At 39.6% G+C, this 22,825-nt stretch overlaps 1 protein-coding gene and 1 long non-coding RNA gene across 5 annotated transcripts in view; one reads left to right on the top strand and one right to left on the bottom strand.

Moving 5' to 3' along the window:
* The window catches only part of LOC116700341 (uncharacterized), a 273,867-nt gene extending 268,252 nt beyond the window's left edge, over positions 1–5,615 (bottom strand). Inside the window, exon 1 of the long non-coding RNA XR_004334625.1 lies at positions 5,495–5,615. This is a non-coding gene — a long non-coding RNA (uncharacterized LOC116700341). The remainder of the gene's footprint in view (positions 1–5,494) is intronic.
* LOC116700335 (voltage-gated potassium channel subunit beta-3) overlaps positions 1–20,373 on the top strand; it is a 25,553-nt gene extending 5,180 nt beyond the window's left edge. The window contains exons 1-14 of one of the 4 annotated variants that reach the window (XM_032533437.1): positions 1,316–2,760; positions 12,446–12,489; positions 12,573–12,610; positions 12,901–12,980; positions 13,216–13,260; positions 13,859–13,903; positions 14,014–14,057; positions 15,562–15,648; positions 15,757–15,842; positions 15,954–16,074; positions 16,175–16,269; positions 16,413–16,533; positions 17,051–17,139; positions 17,296–20,373. In XM_032533437.1, the coding sequence (XP_032389328.1) occupies positions 2,462–2,760; positions 12,446–12,489; positions 12,573–12,610; positions 12,901–12,980; positions 13,216–13,260; positions 13,859–13,903; positions 14,014–14,057; positions 15,562–15,648; positions 15,757–15,842; positions 15,954–16,074; positions 16,175–16,269; positions 16,413–16,533; positions 17,051–17,139; positions 17,296–17,385 (1,284 nt within the window). In that variant the 5' untranslated portion in view covers positions 1,316–2,461 and the 3' untranslated portion in view covers positions 17,386–20,373. Of the gene's footprint in view, positions 1–1,315; positions 2,761–12,445; positions 12,490–12,572; positions 12,611–12,900; positions 12,981–13,215; positions 13,261–13,858; positions 13,904–14,013; positions 14,058–15,561; positions 15,649–15,756; positions 15,843–15,953; positions 16,075–16,174; positions 16,270–16,412; positions 16,534–17,050; positions 17,140–17,295 lie in introns of those variants that run through there. The other 3 variants (XM_032533440.1, XM_032533439.1, XM_032533438.1) reach the window with 3 other exon arrangements.
* The last annotated feature ends 2,452 nt before the right edge of the window (positions 20,374–22,825 follow it).

Consider the following 22,825-nt stretch of genomic DNA (forward strand, 5'->3'; position numbering starts at 1 on the left):
AACGGGTTCCCACGCAAATTTCTAATAGACTAAAGTCAACTAATTGGGGACAACAGTGTGGTAAGGTGAAGCTCCCAAGTGTTGGTGAGCCATCATCATTTCTAAACTGTGGAGCAGGATGTGTCATTGCAATTAAGATGATGATGATGATGATGATGATGATGATGAAATTGTTTGGAGTAAAGGTGAAGGTTAAGCCCATGGGTAGACGAAGATTTAGTCAAAGTCATTATGTTAATGTCTATTCACTTAATGTGATTTTGTTTGTAGTCTGGAACTCAGAATAAAGTGATTTTTGGAAAGTCTATCTCCTCTTCTAAAATATCACAGCGGGTGGCATTCACATTCTCTTTCTGCCTATACAGCTGGAAACTTCCCCGTCCCAACATGTAGGCTACTGAACAGCTCTTTAAAAAGAGCTGATTGCCAGCTCCAAGTTACAGTGTACTGGCAGCTGACTGCCCTGTGATCAACCTGGGACTGAAGATCGCTCTAAAGCAAGATTTCATTAGACAAGACTCCTGAGAACAAATGAACAGAAATGATAAATGTTTGTATGAGTGTGTGTTGGCATTTTTATTTGCACGATTTTGCAGCTTGTCCCGCTGTGTGAGGCAGGGAGAGCAAACACCGAGCACTGACTGAAACTTCGTTGGTTGACAGTCTTCTCAAAGGATATGGCAGCATAATTGAGATTGTAAACACAGCCTTGAAAGAACTATTATCATTGTCCGGCCACCAAATGACACATCAGTTTTATTGTAAGATAATGTGATGTGATGTGATGCAATTGGATTTGATATACCACGCTATGCCATGTTATGATGTGATGTGAGGTGACTTTAAAGACATGTATCAGCTCTTTATTGTGAGATGATGATGATGATGATGGTGGTGGTGGTGGTGGTGGTGTTGGTGGTACAGTATTGCAGTATGATTTGGGGTGATTTGCCTTATACAAACATTGCAGATGAAGTGGTTTTGAAGGTGGAAACATGGGGGGGGGGGGGGGTGAGAAAGAGAGATCCTGCATAATGGAAAAGAACAGTGGCATGTGTGGAATATGATATTCTACAGATATATTCAAAACATAAAAAACATTTTAGATGTATAAGGATGATGGTTGTTTTTTTCTTATTTCAAAAAACACCTTAGCCTAGCTGTGTTTAAGCTCCACTATCATAAACATATGTTTATATATATATATATATATATGTTTCATAAAATTTGTGTAGCCTATGATGAAAAATGTAGAGCTCACACCCGAGAGAGAGAGAGAGAAGAGAGAGAGAGAGAGAGAGAGGAGAGAGAGAGAGAGAGAGAGAGAGCATCTTTTAAAACCCCACATTGCTTGTGAGTCGTGAACATTTTGGAGCCTCTGGAAAAAGGAAAGAAAAGAAAAGAGTCTGAATTCAGAAAACAAAATAATGCTCAACGAGGCTGCACCGATCGTTTGAAATTTCTAATTTTTGGGCCAGAAACCGGCGTTTTGTTTTGTTTTTTCAAATCCGTGTACCTACCGTCAGATAACGGGAGACCTGCACAGCTGCTGCCGGTATGTAAGCGACTTCACACACTGAAGGTAATACAAATTGAATTTGCTTGTGTTTCCCCTCTGTCTCTCTTTCTCTTGCATCCATCTGATGCTGCGTGAGGCTGCTGGGATATGATGCATCGGTGGGGCTTGACTGGGTGAATTCGCATCATATCAAGTTTATATGATATCGGACTGTTCGCCACGGCAATGTAAATTCGAGCAGTTAAGCCAGTTTTTTTTTTTTTTTTTTTGCTGACCCACCTTGCGACAAAAAATAAATAAATATATAGCTATGCCTTATTCCGACGCGAGGTGCGAGGATGCCTGTAGCTGTGGTTGTGTCATTGCTGCGGCACACTCCGGAGCTCCTTTGCCCAAGACAGATAGACCCAACCTCAGCTAAAGGGAAGACAGCGAGCTACCAAGTGCTTTACCACCCAACATAAGCCATACGAGCCCCGTGCATGTAGCCTATGTGGGAGAAGGCCGAGCTGCTGACACACTCGAGGGCTCCTATTGCACTGAGGTTCCCAAGAACTGCCACATCCCCAAATCCTTTTGAGGACTGCTGTGAGCTTACACGCTTCCTGATGATTTTTGGAGGGCAGCCCTGATGCATCTTGTGAGTGTGAAAACTCCAAGAGCCCGTTTGCCAGGTTTGCATTACCAGACAGGAGACAGAGCAGACGGTAACTCTGTGTGTGTCATGTTAGAGGCTGGACTCTTGCCTGCTCCCTCCAACTGTCAGCCAAAAGCTCTGACCTGCCCTGTCTGAGCCCTTTTTTGTATGAGCATCACTGCTTCGCCACAACAGCACAACGGGATAACATTGTCCAGCAGCACCAACAGTTCACAGACATTATTGTTTGTGCACCCCACCCCTGCCCTCCATCAAAATAAGAGACCCCAGAAACCAGGGTCAGGATGCAGGTGTCTTTCGCCTGCACTGAGCACAACCTCAAGAGTCGCAGTGAGGACCGTCTCTGTGGCCTTCGCACCGCTCCACCTCCTGGAGGAAGCAGTGGAGGAGGAGGGGGCGGTGATCGAGGAGGAGGTGGTGGTAGCGGAGGAGGAGGTGGTGGTGGTGGTGGTGGTGGACAAGGGAGCAATGGCAACTACACGTCTCAAGGAAAGACCAGGGAGGGGTCCGGGTCCCGTCCGACTCCTCAGGGCCATGCCCACATGAAGGAGGCCATCGGGCGCCACAGCAGCATGAAGTACAGGTGAGTATGGAGATGAGGAGCTTCAGGGGTGGAGGGTTAATCCACATCAGAGGGATCTGACTGGTTTACATTTCACTTTGATTATCAAGGCCTTTTGACTTGCAGATTATCATAATGAGCATCAGTGGCAAATCCTCCGCCAGGTGACGAGGGGGGCAGCTGATCTGATTGGCCCTCCTCTCATCATGAAGCTCTGCCGGCCGGGCTTTATTTCTATTTCTATTTCTATTTCTGTCCATCTCTTTGTTGAGATGCTAGGTGAATTGTAAGGTTAGCATGAATTGTCACAAACGTGCATCCTGTAACATACTGTGCAGGCTGCCTACATATCCATTAGCGGGGTAAAGCACTTGAGTAAGTGCACATACAGCAGAGATTTTACTGACATTGTAAAAAAAAATTGCATTAACGCCTAAACACGCTTGCACTGATGGATGTAAAAATGCTTACATAATCCATACTGTTATCCCAGTACAACAGACAGTATGCATAGGAGCATCTGCTGTAGGCTTAGGTGTTTTATGCAGATTTCTCCCTGGCCTCTTCCTTCACCACAGGTTAATAAAAAAGCCTATCTCCCATAACAGCTTTCCTCAAAGCACCCAGCACTTCCAGCTTTTCTTTGAGGTTTTAAAAGCATTTCACGGTCATAAAAATAATTGGTGCAGCAGAGGATCTTATGCACACAAAACCATTGTTGCACACACCACTTAACGTTTTATTTATTTATTACTGTAGCTATGATACTTTTCTTGCTTTATACACGTATTGACTTTTCTCACTCTTATTTTACCTTGAATTTGACTGTGAGCAAATACAACTAAATAAGTTCCCTGAGGGGATCAATAAAGTATTCTGATTCTGATTCAGGTCTGAGTCATAATGTAGGGAGGAACCAGACCAGATAAACAGCATGAAGAGAATGTCATATGAGTTTTTTGGTCTTTTTTCTTATTCAGTTCACCTTGATGGATTATAGCTTCAGGTGGACAAGGGTAGCTGCTCATGTAGCCTTCACTCACTCAGTGGACAGTATTACACTGTATGAATATGCATATAAAACCCACAGCATGCACCAGAATCTATAATACCATAAACTCATACCGTGTGCTTCCTTCATCTGGACTGTAAAATTCAATAACTACGAGGATGGTTTTAATGACCTGTTTTCCTGGTAATCAGGTTGATTGAATTGCTGCCATTCTCTCCAGTCAATTTAGTTTTCATTTAATAGGATATTTAAAAAGGGAATGAGACACAAGATGAAACCTGGATATCCCCACTACTGTTTTATCTTCCTTGAGAATTGCATACATTCTTCTGATTGGGTGGTAGTTCCGCTGTCTCTGGAAATGTGTCACTAATAGGGAGTGCAGCAGCACAATAAATCTATACAGCATATGGCCAGCTCCAGTTGCCAGTGGCAACACCCCGGGCGTTGCCTTTTAGTTTTTTAGTCTTATTTCCTAATCAGTCAGCACTGCTGTTCCTTATCAGTCCCTTCTGTAACTGAGGCCTTTCAAAGCCTCGCCACCCGGCCACAGAGTGTGTTTGCAGCACAGTGGTCGCACATTCTCCATTTTATACTGCTGTCATAACCACACTGAGGTCTGGTGGAACAGGAATCTACATAAAACATGCTGCAGGAATGAATCTGTGTATCTGTGCAGAAAGGAAATGTTGGAGATTTCTTGACATGATGTGTATCGAGGCCATATCACTGCCACAACAGAGCAGAAAAGAAGAGTTCTGAGTAAATTTGATCTCCAGATGGCGCCTATCTTTGCCACTAGTTGCCCTGTTTGACTGCATGTTGCCTAATCCCCCCTGCTATCTCATTAACCTGAGTATTCATCACTTACTGGCCGGAAGCAGACAATGGCACCTGCTGCCAGTTATCACTCCCATGAGCCTCTGCTGTCATCCCCTGCCTCAACTCTTTCTCTTTGAAAATTCTCTATAAAATAGTTGTGCACTATATCTTTTAACATTATTTGTCAACCTTTAATGTACAGTAATATCTTTGAATAATTGTGTGTTTGAACTGTAAAACCTGTGCATCAGCCAAGAAAAACAGAAAAGTGCATTCCTGTAATGCAAACAATCTGTTCATACCAGCTCAGTTCAAATTCTTAAATTGTCAATTCTTTTTTGAAATAATTCCTCAAACCTAGGTAGTTATACCCAGCTGAACACAGCACTCATGGAGTCTTTTTTGCCAGGGGACCTGTGGGGTTTAGGTGAGACTAGAAGTCTGTCACTTAGCAAATTGTCCGTTTCTATGGGAACCAGGCCTTCTCTTTTCACCAACAGCAACCTGGTATGCAGGTCAGGTACATTTCCAGACATATCTGCCATTTATCAGGAACATTTATCCTGGATTTTTTTAATGTAATGGCGGCAGGGCACATTTTGTTAGTTGCAGGCAGCTGGATACAGCTATCTTACAGTTTTTTTTCCAACTACTTACACACAAAATCTTTTCATGTCCTGCAATTTTTGAAACCTTTCATCAAAGTGTTTCACTACACACAAAATCTGCAAAACCATAAGCTATTTCTCAGCTTTTCTCTCCATTTTTAATTGCATAAAACACTTTTTTTTCAAAACACTGCACACAACTCTCTACATAAGACACAAAAATTGAACAGGAAGTGACTTGCTTTCCTTTTCCAAACACAACCAATGAAAATGCTACATTTCAGTTGCCATGTGCAAACACATTGTGCTTAACTGAACACTAACCAATCACTGCTTTAGTATATCCCTATACATAGGGGACAGGTCAGATTACCTGTTTTGAACAATGGATGCCAACAATAGAAAGACAGCAAGGGGAGGAGGAGGAGGAGGAGGAGGACAGATAGAGTAGGTCTAGACCACATTCTATAATTTACAAAGACCCAACAGCACTAGTAGTAAGCAACAGTGCAACAGTGGCAAGGAAAAACTCCCTTTTAGGAAGAATCCTCGTACAGACCCAGGCATACAACACACACACACACACACATTCTGTATTCTAAAAATGATACCTTTGGTTTACGTATTTATAGTTTTTTTTTCATGCTACTGTATATGACAAAGTGTTTGCCATTTGATGCAAATGCTTCATTTTGAGATGTGTTTATGGCATGTGGAATGTTTCATTTTGAAGGCGAGGTAAGGCATTTTGCATTTTGGGTTTGCAGTTTTCGGAATTGTGTGCAGAGTTTCGAAATGAGAAGACATCGTTTTAAAAATGTGTGTAAGCAGTTGGAAAAAAAAAACTGTAATGCATGAGTGAGAAGAGGAACCTGCATGATGGGAAGCCGTACTTAAACCATTCAACACAAATGTTGTTAAAGAGTCAAAAAAATTCAAAGATTTTGGTTCTTGATGACAGAAATTAGAGATGAGGGAATGAGACATAGCCCTAGTATGAAGAGCACTAGTGTGTATTTATTTCTTCTTTTTTAAAGGATCTTAACCCAAGGTCCACTGACTAGCTTTTTCTTGAACTTTGACCCCTATGGCCTGTAGTTGACAACAAGTAAAGTCAAATTTTCACAGTAGAAATGAGTACACTAGATAGTTCCAGTAAACCAAATAACAAATAGAAATGTCCAGTAAAAGGTCCTATAACACAAAACAAAATAATGATTATACCTAACATTGAGTTGCATGTTTAGCTGGAGAGCAAGGCTTGTGTTTTTGAATTTGTATCGGGGTTTGAAGTGCCCTGACATTCAACCATGCAGAGAGGGGCTGTTCTCTAACAGAGTACACTTGAACAGCGAGTTTTGAAAGCCTGAACTCTCAGCAGCTGATGAAGCAATGATTGAGTTGTACTGATGAACAACCCTGTCAAGTTGTACAGACAGATTGTGGTCATTTAGCGCTATGAGGCAGTGATCCAGCCCCAGCGTTACCCTTTTATACACACTGAGGGCATATCAACTTCACAGCTTCAGTTTGTTAATGTGATCCCAGACTATTTACTTAAATGTGGTTTTAGAGTTGCCTCATCCATAAAACTCTGAAATGCTGTGGAAAGATTAGCAAGCAGACTATTCACACTTTTATAAAACCCTTTAGATGCCATTATAAAAACCAAACAGTAATAAAATGTGGACTTCACAGAGTGGAGTTGTGATGAAAACTAATTAAGTGATAATTCAATGCAAATTTGGCCTCTTATTGTTGTCATGATTAATAATCATTGGAAACAAATGGTTTGTGTAGCAGAACAAGACTGTGTTCTGCAACAACCTTGACCTTCAACTCTCGCTGGGCTTTTGAGTTTCCTGTTGACTGAACAGATTAGTGACATCACTTTAAGGTTCAGCAAAAGTTTTAGGCAAAGTCACATCAAGTCTTCACTTGTTAGATTTCTGCCTGGGTCCTAACTAAAATGTATCCAAACTATGATTTGTTTTTTTGCTGTTAAACTGCAAAAATCTGGCTTCTTATTTCATTGGCCACATATAGGTTGCTGAATGTTATAATTATAAATCACTAGGGCAGTGCCTGTTCAGAACTAGGCTATTAGAAACGGGCCGATTGCTTAGCCTCCGGTGTTATTGCTTGCAGTTTTCTTGAGAAACACTTCACACTCAATGCTGCAATTTATTTGGGTCCCGAGCAATACATACCATAGTTGCATTACATTTAGTACAACTAGCTATTTGGGACCAGGCTATTTCATAAAAAATATCAAACTCACACTTGGCCAAGTTGAGAGAGAGTGGAGGAATCACATGTCCAGTCTAGAAACTGTATTCCAACGGCTGGCGGACGTCTCCCTTACCCTTAACTTGGCCAAGTGTGAGTTTCAGTTTCAGTTTCATCGCTCAGGCTTGAAATATTTCAGTTTGCTACAATGTAACATCTCCGATCTTCTTCATCGGTTCTTGAATGTACTGTAACAAGCAATGAAGAGCGAGCTGTACCTAGCACGCCTTTCGTCAGTGTAACAGTTAATAGGGCTCCCTTTCAATACACGCACTACAAATAGATATGTCAGTCTGTGACAGACAGACAGACAGACAGACAGACAGACATTTTTATGTGCACAGTTTCAGGTTGGAGAACTTAGGGAGGGATTTAACAACTTACATAAAGCAGATAAGTCAGTCTTTTCAAAATGTGAAGCGACTGCTGGGTCAGTGTTGTTTGATGAGGCTTGCATATGTCAATATGTGCCTGTGGATGGAAGCAGCAATCAGCAGGCTTGTTCTAAACAGCGAGTGACGTAACCGCGTCACTATGTGTGCGTCACGTTCCTCTGAAAAGGCTGCTTGCATATATGACCTTAATTTAAAATCTTTAATATTTGTATCTATCTTAAAGTTATAAAAGCCTTTTAACTCTCAGTTGCTTTGATACTTATGTTTGCTGAGGGACAGCTTGATACTTAAAAACATATGTTTGACTGCATTTAATCATTTTAAATTCATCGAGCTGTCATGTCTATCTCTATGAGGCAGTAGACCAGGAAACTGACACGTCATCGTCACTCTCGCAACAGACGTAAAGAAGGTCAGCAGGCAACCAGGTGCAGGGACCTTTTCAAACACTGGATATCATTGCTAATAAACTCCCTTTAAACACATTTTGACCACTTAGTCAGTGCTGCATCCTTATGTGCTTCAGCCCACAATCTTTAACCCTTGTGTCAAAAACGGACAAGGATTTGATATTTTTGTCCCTTTTTCAGACTTTTTTGTTTGTTTTCACTAACACCACCTTACTATCACTTGTTTTACAGTTCTTTTTGGAATTCATGGTCCATAACCCTCATTTATATAGAATTATACCTAATATTTGAGTTAAAAAAGCAGAAATTATGAATTATTTTGACTAATAGTTAAGATCAGAGGAATGTACAGATGAGTTTAGTCAGGAACAAAAGGGGTCAATTGTATTTGCAAACAGCGTTGTATGGAATCCAATCCATTTTTTGTGGTAATTTGGTTAAAAAGAAACCCATATTTCAGACATAGACATTTTTTAAAGGGGTCAAACTTGACCTGAGGACAACAGGAGGGTTAATAAAGAAAAACACAATTCACACGAACATAAAATGGTTCACAATTTTAATATCAGCTTGTGTAATTTCTCAGCTGTGCCACTTCATTACGTGCGTATGTCACAACCACTAATAGTGTTAGCCATTTGTGTGCAACATTAGTGGGGCGCGACCATTTGTGTGTGTGTGTGTGAGTGTCTTTGTGCTTCTTTTTTTTACATTTCCTCTGCTCACAGCATGTGTATTATATAATTAGCACAGACCTACTTTTCTAACTGCTTTAATATAACTCAATTAAAACATTACATTACATTACATTAAAAGTCAGTTGTTTAGTCATTGATAACAGCTGAAGCAAGAATAAGAGACGCTGTCAGAGTTACCCTGTCCCTCAGAGTTAAAGAGTTGGTTCACACAATATAAATTGTCTCACTTATATCTAGAGTAAAAAGGACACATAGAAAAAAGATGTTGAAATTATTTAGCCTCAATTATACGAGGCAGAAGAAGAAATATCTGCATGGGTGAGAAAATATGTTCTTTGTAATTTGAGTGAACTGACCCTTTAAAAACCCTGAAACGGTTTGTAAAGCATTATTAAAAGAGAACAGACAGTCCACAATCTTCCCAAAGTTTGTGCTCAGAAAAGGCACACATAAGCACACACACACGCACGCACGCACACACGCACCATGCACACACTGACGTGAGTGTTAATAATATCTAGGTATGCTTCCCTCTTGAGAACAGCCTGCTCAGCATGTGTGTGGCATTTTATGACAACTGCAGGAAAAAAACCTCCATCATTTGCACCTAAACCATCTGTATAGTGTCTTCCTCCTGCCTCGGCTGAAAACTAACTGTAAATGTCAGCACAGGTTAAAATGCTGACTACATGAGGGAGCACCTGTGTGGCTACTTTCTCCCTAATAATAATTTATGGAACAACCAAGTCCCTATAATCACCTTGCTTTGACATCATGATTTATTTCAAGGAAAAAATAAACAAGTAAGCACAGGAAGCCTATGAAGGCTACAGAGAAGCATCTGTGTTTCTCTTTGCTCCGCTGGAGTGCATTCATGTGTGAATATTTAGATCTGTGCCTGTGTTGAAGTGTAATTCCCATCAAGCGTGAACATTGACGTGAAAGCATCGACTGGCCACACTGACGCCGGCACAGTATTTTGGTAGTTTTTTTTGCTTTAACTCACGCCAAATACATTTTAAATTAAATATAGGCCAAATGAATGTGTACATGCATTTGTGTGTGTGTGTGTAAAAGTGAGAGTGGGAGACATTGTCATGAGGGAGATAGTAAGAGGAAAGAAAGAGCATGTGTCTCTCCAGACTCACTGATAGTAATTTAGCAGACTGCAGCACTGCACCACAACGGTGGAGTTGAGAGCAGGGAGGAGGCCGCCAGTTGTCACACAGAAAGAGAAACAATGGCATACTCCATTGCCCTGAAACAAGAAAAATTGTGCTTTATGTGGCACAGCAATCAGGAAATTCACCCACTAATGCAAACTAGTTTCACTTTTGCTCATACAAACCCATTAGTCGGTCAGCTTTGTGCATTTTAAAATAAGCAGTTTTACTATAAGATTGTTAAAAGCATTTATTTGTATAATAGCTGTGGATGCTACCGGATGCTTGACAGCCGCACAATGCTGACTCATGCTTAGTTGTAGTTCGAGTTGTCACACATTAAATGTGAAATTTAACACATAGCATTCTGTTTTTCATTATGGTACAAAGCTTGTGTGACTAAGGTGGTAAGCAGTTGGATCCAAGCTTTATTAATGTAATGAATTCTGCTGAAATGTCTTTCTACACAATATGGGCGTAAATCGGACCAATAAGAAGAATTTATAATGGCATTGGTGTCAATAACATTTTAATAATTCCCATCTCTAAATGCAGCAATGTTTTTGATAATTTCAAAGGTTGTTTTTTTTGTTTTGAAGCTGAGGGAAGCTGTTTTAAAGAGCAGCGCATATTTTTGGGTTGCTTTTATTGGTCCAACCTTGTCAAATCCTTTTTCCTTGAACTTCCCCTGACTGAAGTTGAGGCCAAAAGGCACAACTTGATGGATGTCACAAACAAATACCAGTGAAAAAGTACAAAACAAATGGAAAAAAAACAAATTTAAATATTTGACTCGGGAAAAGTCTCTGAAGTGTGTTTCTCCCATGTGCCTCATTTATATTTACTCCCAGTGTTCAAAGTGTGACTGTCAGTGTGTGAGAACAGACAGAGCTGCCATCGGTTGACAAATGGTGAGCCAGATTACCATACAAGGAGTCATCATCATCATATCCCCCTAACAGCTTTTGCCTGTATATATCATTCCCGACGTTCCACCCGTGTACTATTTTGACAGAGTTTAAAGTAATGACACAAACAATATGCATTTCACACCCACACGCAGCGCACACAAGAACACAGACACCCCCGACACGCACACGGTGAGACACAAATGCTTACATATGCAAGAATCTAAAAATAACTTAAGGTCAGGCATTGAAAATAGACCACAGAAAATAAAAGCAGGACTTGTTCGACTGAGTCTAAATGCTCTGACAATCTGTCTTTCTGCATTTGGCTATTTGTGGCGGATGCAGGCAGGCAGATAGGGGAGGAGGCGCTGGAGATGAAAAGACGGCGAGCAGTGAGTTGTACTGCAGTTCTGCTGCCTCTCCAGCTGGCTCCACGGCTAATTAGAATGGGGGAGAGCGCGCATGGAGGAGGAGAGGAGAGCAAGCATAAAGCCTGCATCATTTTTAGCTGTACATGCTGCTGTGGTCACAAATGCAGCTCTTTGCTTCTTCTTGCTCGCCCTTCAAAATTCAGCTGTCTGGATAATCAGATGTGGCATGTTGGGTAATAGACTCCTCTTCCAGCTTATGGAACATTTTGGGCCATTATTGGACAGACGAGAGAAGCTTTAACCTATCTGAGCTGAGCTCTGTTCCCTCCAGCTGTTTCCCTCACCTAGTGTAATACACTGAACTGTTAACATATGAAGAATAAAGGGTCAATTGTTCAGAAATAATTAGACACAGGCAGTAATTTAACCACAGGCAAGAAATACTCAGCGGCTGTGGTGAATGAAGTATTTACATCCAGGAACACAGAGGAAATAAGTACTGCATGTTAACATGTAGTCGTTTTATCTTTGTTATACTTCAGGTTTTGCAAAACACATGTGGTTTGTTTTACATCCCATTTGGTTTATTGCAATTCATTTTATGTATTCATTTGACTTTGTTTGTTGTAAATGCATGTTTTTTTTTAGTTTTTAGTAATTTTAGTTGTATGTGTACTTGTACAAATATCATATTGTAAAAGGTGATTGTATTTTTTGTCCATACAATTTTAATTTGCAAAGTAACTAGTAACCACAGGTGTCATGTAAGTGGAGTAAAAAGAACAATATTTGCCCATGACATGTAGTGGAGTGAAAGTATAAAATAGCAGAAAAGGTACAAGTCCCTCAGAACTACACTTGGGTTCAGCACTTATCACTCACAAAAATCAATGTACTGTAAAATGGGGATATCACCTGTGATTGTTTGTGCAATTGTATTCTAAATACCCACACAGCATACCATATTTTTCTGCATTTCATCTATGAGCTTCACAGACTGTTCTTTTGTTTCTTTCTTTCTTCACAGGAACCTGGGGAAGTCAGGCCTACGTGTTTCCTGCCTCGGGTTAGGTGAGTTGGTTGGAAGGCAGGAAAGTGTATTCATCTGGTTTAAAACAGAAACAAAACAACTGTCTGTCTTTCCTCTTGTTCAGGCACCTGGGTAACATTCGGATCACAGATCTCTGATGAGGTGAGAGCTCTGTTGTCTCTCTGTTTGTAAGACAAGTTGATTCCCGAGCACCTTCACTCACATTGCTTTAGTGGAAAAACTCTGCAAATCTCTATGTTTTCGGTTACAAAAATGTTTCAAAAATCCCCAGACCTGATACCTAGCAACTAAAGTAGCTTTGTGAAATATTAGATATTAACTGTACTGTATTGTTCTCCCTGCATTGCGTACTTTACGGACAACCTCTGTGTAATTTGAACTTTTCCACGTCTCCCTCTCTCAGTTTTCATGTTTGTGTTCCCCCCCTCCAGATGGCTGAGAACCTGATGACCATAGCGTATGAGAGCGGAGTCAACTTGTTCGACACGGCAGAGGTGTACGCCTCTGGAAGGTCAGGCACCACTTCTTCCTCTAAGCATTGGTTCAAACTTTTGCTTCTGTTTTTCTTCTTGCAAAAGGTTTCTCCATCAGTAGGTGTTCTCGGGTGCACCGTCTCTCATGATCGATCAGGTTTCTTTAACGTACTGTATGACATGTCTGCAGATTCCCTGTATGATTCAACGTTGTTGTGCAGTGATCTGAATTTAGCATCAACCTATCACAGTAATGTATGTGTTTCTTCACAGAGCGGAGATCACTTTAGGGAACATTGTCAAGAAGAAGGGATGGAGGTGATATTACTCATTTTTCCAAACTGACTCACATGCATGTGGAGAGTTTTTTTCTATTAGATTATGAAGATAAGTTTTGAAACCCTAATAATTCCTCATAATCCCCTTGTTTTTCTTTAATGCACTGCTTGTCCACATGTTTTTGTTACTGTTGGAACAGGCACACCATTAACTTATCTCAAGGGAAATTTATATTTTTTTGTCAATTTAGGAGCTTTAGCCACCGATAGACTATAAAAGGATTAAAATACCATATGAAAATAAAAACAGGTGGATGTTTTACCTGGCTGCTAAACCTACTGTATGTTGAAAATCCTTGAGATATTGTTAATCTGAAGAAAAATACACGGATAAAAAAAAACACCAGACTTTGAAATAATCATTTAATAATCAGATTTATTTATATACAGTATAACTAAAGAAATACAACAATGGTCCACACGTTTCTGTAATGTGCGCATGATTGTAGGCACACAAGAAGAAAAAACTATGGCTGTTTTAATTAAAAACTGTACATAGATGATTTCCAACTAAAATGATTCATTATTAATTCTGATTTTCCCATTCAATGTTCCTAACCCTCTTGTGTCCTTGCCAGGCGTTCAAGTTTTGTCATCACAACAAAGATCTATTGGGGAGGCCAGTAAGTATAACACTAAAAGACTAATTCCTTTAAAAAAAAACATCAAAATCCTTTTTTTTATTTATCCTTTCAATAGTTCATCAATAATGTGTGTTTTCATCACTCCATAGAGCAGAGACAGAGCGAGGACTCTCCAGAAAGCACATTATTGAAGGTAGAGTAAAATTTATTTTTTACAGCAAATACCTGATCTTAATTTATAAAGAATCATTACAAAATACAAGCTGGTTCAGGATTAGCTCTATAGGTTATCCTTAACCTTGGGTTTATCACAACAACAGAGTCAACAAATGGAAAGGGGTCAATACAGAGCTGTGTATTGTTGCTAAATTTCTATGTACTGTACGTTAAGAGGTTAATTAAAGTTTAAAACGGGTTAAATGGATTGTATGGTCATTTTATTATATATAAAATGTCTCCTAGAGTGCATTCTACCCAGACCCTAAGTTTTGATGAATCATGTAATGACCCTTTAGTCTTTGGGTGTGCATGGTTTGTCTCACTCAGCTAAAGCCACTCTATGTCACGTGTCACAGTGAATACATCAAACCCTAACCCTTGGCAGCAGTTGATGGTTGCAAGGATGCTAGTGGACTGTTTGCTAGAAGGACATGATGTGTGGTTGGTGGATTGTCATCCACTAGCTAACTCAAGTCTGTCTTGTGTCTGGGACAAAGGAAGACAAAAGTACAGATGAGGGAATGTAAAAATTAAGTTTTAGTGCAAATTACATCTCAGAATCATTATGTTTGTCCAAATCAGTTCCCCCTCCCCCAAAATATTCCTAAAGAAAGTTAATAGGCTACTGGCCTTGTATAAGGACATCTTCTTTGTATGTTTTGTAAGTAGTGTGGCCTTGGTTTGACCATTTACCGAGGAGTTAAATGGGCTGTTTGACCGTCATTGTCATGAGGCTTTTGATTTAAAGCCATTGTGCAATGAGTGAATTAAGTGCAAGGACAGTGCTTAAATTTGGACTTATATTTCACCTATGACTTCTACCTCGACATGGAAGTACAAACACACCTAAGGTTGAAAAGTAGGCACACAGGAGACATTGACGCAAAACAATTTAAGAAAAACTAAATCTAGTATAACTTTTCAAAAACAATACCCCCCTGTAAAATTGATTGTCTTTTACCCTCTGTTGAACGGTGTAGTTAATCAACTATTTCCTGGAAATCTGTGTGGTCAAATGTTGACCAGACTTTATTATTTCAGCAACAATTAAATTAATTGCCATGAAGTTTTGTGTAGAGTCTTGATTCCTAGATGATGAATCCTAAAGTCTTTGGTGATCCCCCGACTTTTCCAACCTATGTAAACAGATGTCACCATGTGGTTGATATCTGTTTACATTGGTTGTCACTTTTAGAAAAATATTTCAACAACAATCAGATGGATTGGCACGGAATTTGGTGCACACATTCATGTTCCCCTCAGGATGAATTGTCTTTACTTTGGTGATCCCACTTTTCATCTAGTGTCACCATTAGACAACTACTATGATTTATGACCAAATACCTGTAGAACAAATTACATTCCCATCAGCCTCAGCTAATGCCTAAATGCAGCCTCCCAGAGTGACTAGCGTGGCTGTAGACCATTAGTGTTTTTGATGATAATGACATCTAATAACTCACCATTACTTATGACAGGTTTAAGAGGATCCCTATCAAGACTCCAGCTAGAATACGTGGACATTGTTTTTGCCAACAGAAATGATGTCAATAGTCCTATGGAAGGTCAGTCACAAATGTTTGGAAATTATTCTTATTTGCTGCAATCAATTTCCTTTAAGTGATCAAAACAGTAAGTAATGTAAATTCAATACTGTATACTGTGATTTGCAGAGATTGTACGGGCCATGACGTTTGTAATAAACCAGGGTATGGCCATGTACTGGGGAACCTCACGTTGGAGTGCCATGGAAATCATGGTGAATGCTGATCTCACACTCAGAAAAGCTCACTCTTTACAAACCCAGTGCTCTCAGGTAATGGCATAATTTCTGATCGATAACCATTTTGTTCTGTCTGTTTGGCACCAGGAGGCATACTCAGTGGCACGCCAGTTCAACCTGATACCACCGGTGTGTGAGCAGGCAGAGTATCACTATTTCCAGAGGGATAAAGTGGAGGTGCAGCTTCCTGAGCTCTACCACAAGATCGGTCAGACATCCACAGTCTCGCAGCTCTATTTATCTTAAATATATTAGTTGAAGGTTAATTCTGTTTAATTCAAATGTCTACCCTTATTCCCCTCTTTCAGGTGTTGGAGCAATGACCTGGTCTCCACTTGCTTGTGGATTAATCACAGGGAAGTACAGTGATGGTGTGCCGGAGTGCTCCAGAGCAGCAATGAAGGTCAGTGGGATTTTATTGGCCCTCCTCTGGGATTTCTCCCACTGGAAATCAGCCCTAGTGTAATTCTCTCCCTGATCAGTGGGTTATTGCAGTGTATAATCAGTACTGTATCAATGCTTTTCTCCATTTTGCCCCTGGTGAAGGGATACCAGTGGCTGAAGGAACGAGTGAATAGCGAGGAGGGCCGCAGGCAGCTCGCTAAAATCAAGGAGCTCCATCTACTGGCAGACCGACTGGGCTGCACTGCTGCACAGTTAGCCATAGGTACGACCCAGGCAGATAACATGATTGTACAATGTAGGCATACAGATACTTTGTTTATGTTATTGTTGTGTGACTGGAAGTTAAAATTGAACTGTTTTACATATGCATATTTTTGGGGCACAAAACTATTGATTCAAAATGTCTGTTCACTTATTTTACACATAAGGTCTGCCTGTGTGTCTGCCGATCAATGACCTTATCAGTAAATAACCGTACTTTTCCCCATCTCTGTGTTTAATCAATAGTTTATTTGTTGTTTAGAAAGCCTGGTTTGTTCACCATGTGCCCTTGTCCATCTACTATAACATGTATTGATCTGGGTAGTAGACCAAAGCGTATTTGGTCCTCTGATCTTAGGTCAGAATGCTGAATACTCAAACTTGTTTTGGTAGATACATGTTTAATTTGGCCATTTGACACTGGCCATTACATCCAATTGTGTCTATTTTTCTGTGGTTTCACTGATATACTGTATACAATTGAGAATGAGTGTCATTGGTTTTCTCTTTTTTTACAGCATGGTGTCTGCGCAGTGAGGGAGTTAGCTCAGTTCTTCTGGGTGTTTCTAATACAGACCAACTACTTGAGAACCTGGGTGCCCTACGGGTAGAATTTCTTTCCTTTTTTTCTTTCCACATTAATAATTGTGCCTGACACACTGAGCCATCGTTGTTTGAACCAATACTTACTTTGTGTGCAATGCAGAGTGAGAAAATGAGATCAAATTTTTAACTGATTGCCGTCTTTTCTTCCTACTTGCAGATTTTATCCCAAATGAACCCTCAAACTATTGCTGAGATTGACGCCCTGCTGGGAAATAAGCCACACTCGAAAAAAGAGTTGCGTGCTTGAAGATACAAATCTAAGTGAACGATGATGTTTTCGGGAAGACAAAGGAGACAATAACATTTAGGAAAAATCGCTTTTTGCTCTGCTGTATACTCAACAACTTGCATGTCCACAGCAACATAATGCTTCCAGTATGTGCGCATATTCATTTTGCGCAGTACATTGTATCATGTATGAAAAAAAAGAAGATCTCTCAATAGTAAAAAAAAACAAACAAAAAAAACAGGTCATATATTGCTCTGTTCCGAATGTTCACAGACTAATTATTTCTACAGAGGGGGAGGATGGTTGGAGCGGCAGATCTCTGCAATACAGAGAGGCTGAAAGATATTCAACTGTTCACAAAGCACATTTGACTCTTGGTAATTAAATGTTCTAAAGTTGGAAAAAAAACACCTCTGTGCTTAAATGCAACTTTAAAGCGTGAATGGTGCTTTCATTCCTTCCCTCGCAGCCGCCTGTTATTCTGTATGATGTTTGTACCCGGCAGCCAGAGAGCCAAAGGTTAGTACTCATGTATCTAGCCTAACATTTCCCATAGTGTGCATGTGACTGGTCTGCCACGCTCACTGCTTTTCAGGGTTGGGAACAATGGAGTACTTGTAAAGTCATTACAGTAAAAAAAAAAAAGAATCCAGCCTGGTTTAAGTTTAAAAAAGGAACAGATTATATACTTTGAAAGTACACAAATACTTTTGACTCGGAAACAATTATTGATTTTTGCACAAATCCTTGATCGTAGTGAAAATGAATAAATCATACTGCAACAGTAACTGATAGACTGGCTTATGAATTAGAGTGCATTATGTTAGTTATTACAATCTAAAATTGGCAATCAGGGATAAGTAGTGGGCAAGATTTTGAAAGTAACTTTCCCAACCCTGCTGCTCTGTCAGCAAGTCTTTTCGCCTCTTCTGATTGTAAACTGTGCGCATGTCCCTTTAAGCGAGAATAGCCCTAACAGGATGTAAATGTGGCATGGCTTTTATGGTTTATGTAGATTTGCAGTGACCTTGTAAGCCATGTTTGTACTCTAAATGGTCTGGCAGTTTGATCCAGGATCCGTGCTGGCAGGTACTCTTGCATTAAAAACTCTCTGCAGTCTACAGACACAGCTGTGTGTCCATCTGACGTATAATCTTTGTATTGTCCTAAAATGTATCAAAAGTTGTTGACGACACTTTCAACGATGCCATTCTTGTGAAGAGCATCATTGTTCCTAAATCAGAGGTTTGAGACATTTGGAAAGGTCACAGAGAATCTGACACAAAGATCGGGACACACTGTGGTGAACTAGTAGTTTTCAAATGATAAGACCGAGTTTATCAAACGTGATACTACTCTTGCCACAGCTCACTTAGGATAAGTTTAGGAAATGTAACCTAAAAATGTAACTTCTCTGCTCATTTCTCTGGGAGTTCTCTCTCTCTGTATGGTTTGTTCCCTTGATTCTTGCACAAATACACGACTGGTTTTATACTGTGCATTTCATGTATTTTCCCTTTAGTTTTGTGTTTATGTCAAAACTTTGTAATAAGAAGGCGAAATTTGATCCTTTTGTGATTTCCCCGATGAAAGCAGCACCAATCTCCAGAGCGGGGGGGGTGTTTTGATACACAGTTTAGTTTAGTTGCTTCAAGGTTATATTGTACTGTAAATATGCTTATCTGTTTGGCAGTGAGAGAAAGGTTTAATATATGAATCATGAAAGAATTCCTGAAGGAGCAGCTAACACGTTGCTCCCCTCTGTGACTCTGTGATGATGTACAGTTTGACCGAGTGTAGCATCCAGTGTACATAGATAACTTCAATCAAACCTTGAAAATGTAACTTTGCCTGCATAATTTATATTTTACTGTCTTGCAACAAAGAGAAACCAAAAGAGAGAAGAGACAACTCATACTGAATGTATCATGTCTGTTGCTCAAACCTATCCTAACCTTAAGGGACAAAGTACAAAACATGTTTTAAAGGTATAGTTTCTTTTTGTGTTTGAACTTGTTTCATAGAAACTTCCGAGCTGTAGTGCACACATTTACATTGGGATTTGGACATAAAGGTTGTCCAAATTGTGCGTGTGAGCTTTATGCGCACACACACACACACAGTCAAGATGTGTAAAGATTGTCAGATAAACTAATATAGGCTAGTCATAGTTGTTTTGCTAAAGTTAGCTAACCCGTTAACATTTTGAATAAACTGTTTTTTTGTGTATATGTGCAGGGATATTAATTAATGAGCTGCATATAACATCATATCCCCAAAAAGAATAGTACATGGGTTATAACCCACAATGCCCCTAGTTCTAGGCGTATAATCGATAAACAATCTAACATACCATGTGCTCCCATAATAAAACTGTAATCCCTCAGATTCAAAATGTTTATGCAGATAGAAAGTAAGACAGCACCAGCTGCTTGAAACACTCCTTTTTCTAATTGGTAACTAATTGCATTCATAACATAAACCAGACTAACATCACATAAGACATCACACCCACACCATAATGCACACCTTCAATGCTTCAGACAGATCAGACAGAGTCTAACTTGAACCCTGAACAGGTTTAGTTGCTCCATTTCTGCACCCATGAAGTTCTTCTTGTGCCTGAGTCTGCTTCCTGGTGCTTTTTTACGGCATCAGGTACTGAGCTCGCACCATGGTTTTGTGCATCTGTTAAATCTTAGGCACATCAATGTTACATCTATGTGGCTCTTAAGACAAAGAAAGATGCAGAGCTGCTTGTAAAAGCTCACACTCAATACTGTTTGTGCTCATGCAGAATTAGATTAAGCTCTTATTTTTATTCCTTCTCAATCTGGCAAAGACATTTTATTAGATGACATTGACAAATGTTTTGCTTTTTTGTTTATTCATTTGTGTCATTTGTGAAAAACAGCTATGTTTTTCAGGCTCACACATTATACAGTATGTGTAACAAAGGCCCACACCTACTAAATATCTGTGGTGGCATTAGGGAATTAAGGTTGGGAAAATAGCCCTTTTAAATTATTACTTTGTGTATACAGAGACATACAATTGCATATGAACATACTAAGCATTCGAAGGTGCCACATTTGCACTTACACATTATAGTAGAATGTATCTTGATGTTTGCTCAATGTGTATCCAGCACTGATCTGTGCTGCTAAAACAGCAGACATTGCAGGGACACCACACATGCTTACCACAAACAGAAAACATCTGTGACGCTGACACTGCTAGCCTCTTTGTTGCTGGACTCCCAAAGTGTCATTGGAGTGATAGATGAAACATATGTGTGTATTAACAAAATCCCCTATCTGACAAAAAGATTATCATATGTGCTGAAAAACATTGGATGTGTCACAGCCAACACTGTTGGAGAAAAACCTGCTTCACCGCGTGATTAATCCTTCTTGTAAAGAAGCTGGTTGGACAAGGTGATGATAAACAGAAAGCAAGGAAATAGCTGATCAGAACACATTTGAGATTTACAAGCCCTTACATATAATAAAAAGAAAAAAAACATCACACTCTGCCTAGTTGTTGCTTTTGTACCAGTTCAGTGATTATATAAATCACACACTACCAAAGTACCAAGTGACCTGTAGTTGCTGCTGTGTACCAAAGGGAACAGATGTATACTGAAATTCCCTTACAAATATAATAATTTAATAGAGCAAGGCAATCTATTTCAGTATGAATTGAGTGCTAGCCCCATATACTATAATTTGCAGCCGTATTGTTGCATTTAAATACAGTCACAGAAGTTTTAAGTGGACCTGAATGGTATCTTATTCCTCTGTGGTGTAGGCCTCCGTGGCCTTTTTCACAGTCGACATTTTTGACTTGTCATAGTAGGAAAAGCACAGGTGAAATTGATAACCCTAACAATAGCTCAATTCCATCAAGTGTCCCAGTAAGGTATATCAATGAGTCAGCATGCACAATACCAGGGGCCTCTTCTAAGTGGAATGCAGCCATAATGGTTTTGAATGCACCCATGCTTTTCCTACTATGACATGTCAACATGTCTGCCATGAAAAAGGTCTATTGTTGTCTCTAAAGCTATTAAACACAAACATTTAAATGTGAGTCCACACTATCACAATGGGTGACTGTCCTGTTACTGATAATACTCTGTATTAATCTGCAGATGAAAATAGACCCCAAGAAATGCACTATTTACTTCTGTTTGACTAATGTTAGATAAAAAACTAGAATTATTATGAAATGACTAAGCCGTTTTTAATGTTTGGATACATCATAGGAGCCACATGTAAATCAGAAAGCGGGAGACAGACTAACATATTTACTGGTCTTTTAATGGGACGTGTTGACATTAAGAGGCTTATGTTTTTAACTTTAATGAGGGTGTAACATTATTGTAAGGACCTTGCCAAGTGTATTGGAACACTTTGTAACAGCCATTGACATGTATTAGTGAATTGCAGATTGTAATATTTTAATTTGTACAGACAGTCCATAAATCATGTCATGTTGTAGTTTTCATTTGTTAATTGCAGTTTATCAAAAAACTGCCACTACCAACTTGAACTTGAAAAATACAGAATATCAACATTCCGTCCTCAACTAAAACGCTCCTTCCTGTCACTAATTTATCCCGGCTGTCTGCACATCTGCCGAATTACATTCAACTCCCCAAAGGTCGCTTTACAACAAAAGTCCTTCACATCCTTTCAACATGCTCTAAGCCTCCTTTAGCTGCACAGGAATTTAAATACTCCCTCTAGCAGATCAAATGTTTTTCATAGCTGCTTTTTAAAACCACACACATACCCTATCTATTCTTTTATCCCCTATCCCTATTTGACCGATGATTATTGTTTAACTTGTCTTCTTAATGCATCCCAACAGTCAGTTGTTAAAAGCAATAATTACTGTAATTACACTGTAATCAGGATAAATGTGCACAAAACCAATGAGTCTCATGATCACAGGTTACTTTTATTTTCTACTAAAAGACATGTTTCATGCAGTTTTTTTCACTTTCCACAACAGTCAACAAAAACACAATGAAATTACCACCTGGAGGCAAAGATGAATGTTAAAGTCGCTCAGTACAAGGTTGTGTGTGTGTGTGTGTATGTGTGCAAAATCTTAGAGGCTTTATAAATACTGAGTCTTCTTCTGCTGTTACATGCCGTTACATGCTTTCACTTGATAACCAACAGCCAGCCAATCATATATTGCACTGAATTAATGATAGCGGGGGGGGGGGGAGCCTGTTCAGACAATCATGCTAAATGCGCCAGAAAATAACAAAAATTTCACCCGGTGAAATATTGAAAATCAGTGTACAGTACAAAGTATATCCAATGCTCTTGACAGAAGTGTCACTCTCTATCAATCCATCAACTGTTCACCTCAAACTTATACACTGTGTGCAAAATTATGAGGCAATCTCCATTCCTGAGGATTTATTGTATTGTAACAAATG

Source organism: Etheostoma spectabile, chromosome 13 (genome assembly GCF_008692095.1).
Source record: "Etheostoma spectabile isolate EspeVRDwgs_2016 chromosome 13, UIUC_Espe_1.0, whole genome shotgun sequence".
Taxonomy (NCBI): domain Eukaryota; kingdom Metazoa; phylum Chordata; class Actinopteri; order Perciformes; family Percidae; genus Etheostoma; species Etheostoma spectabile.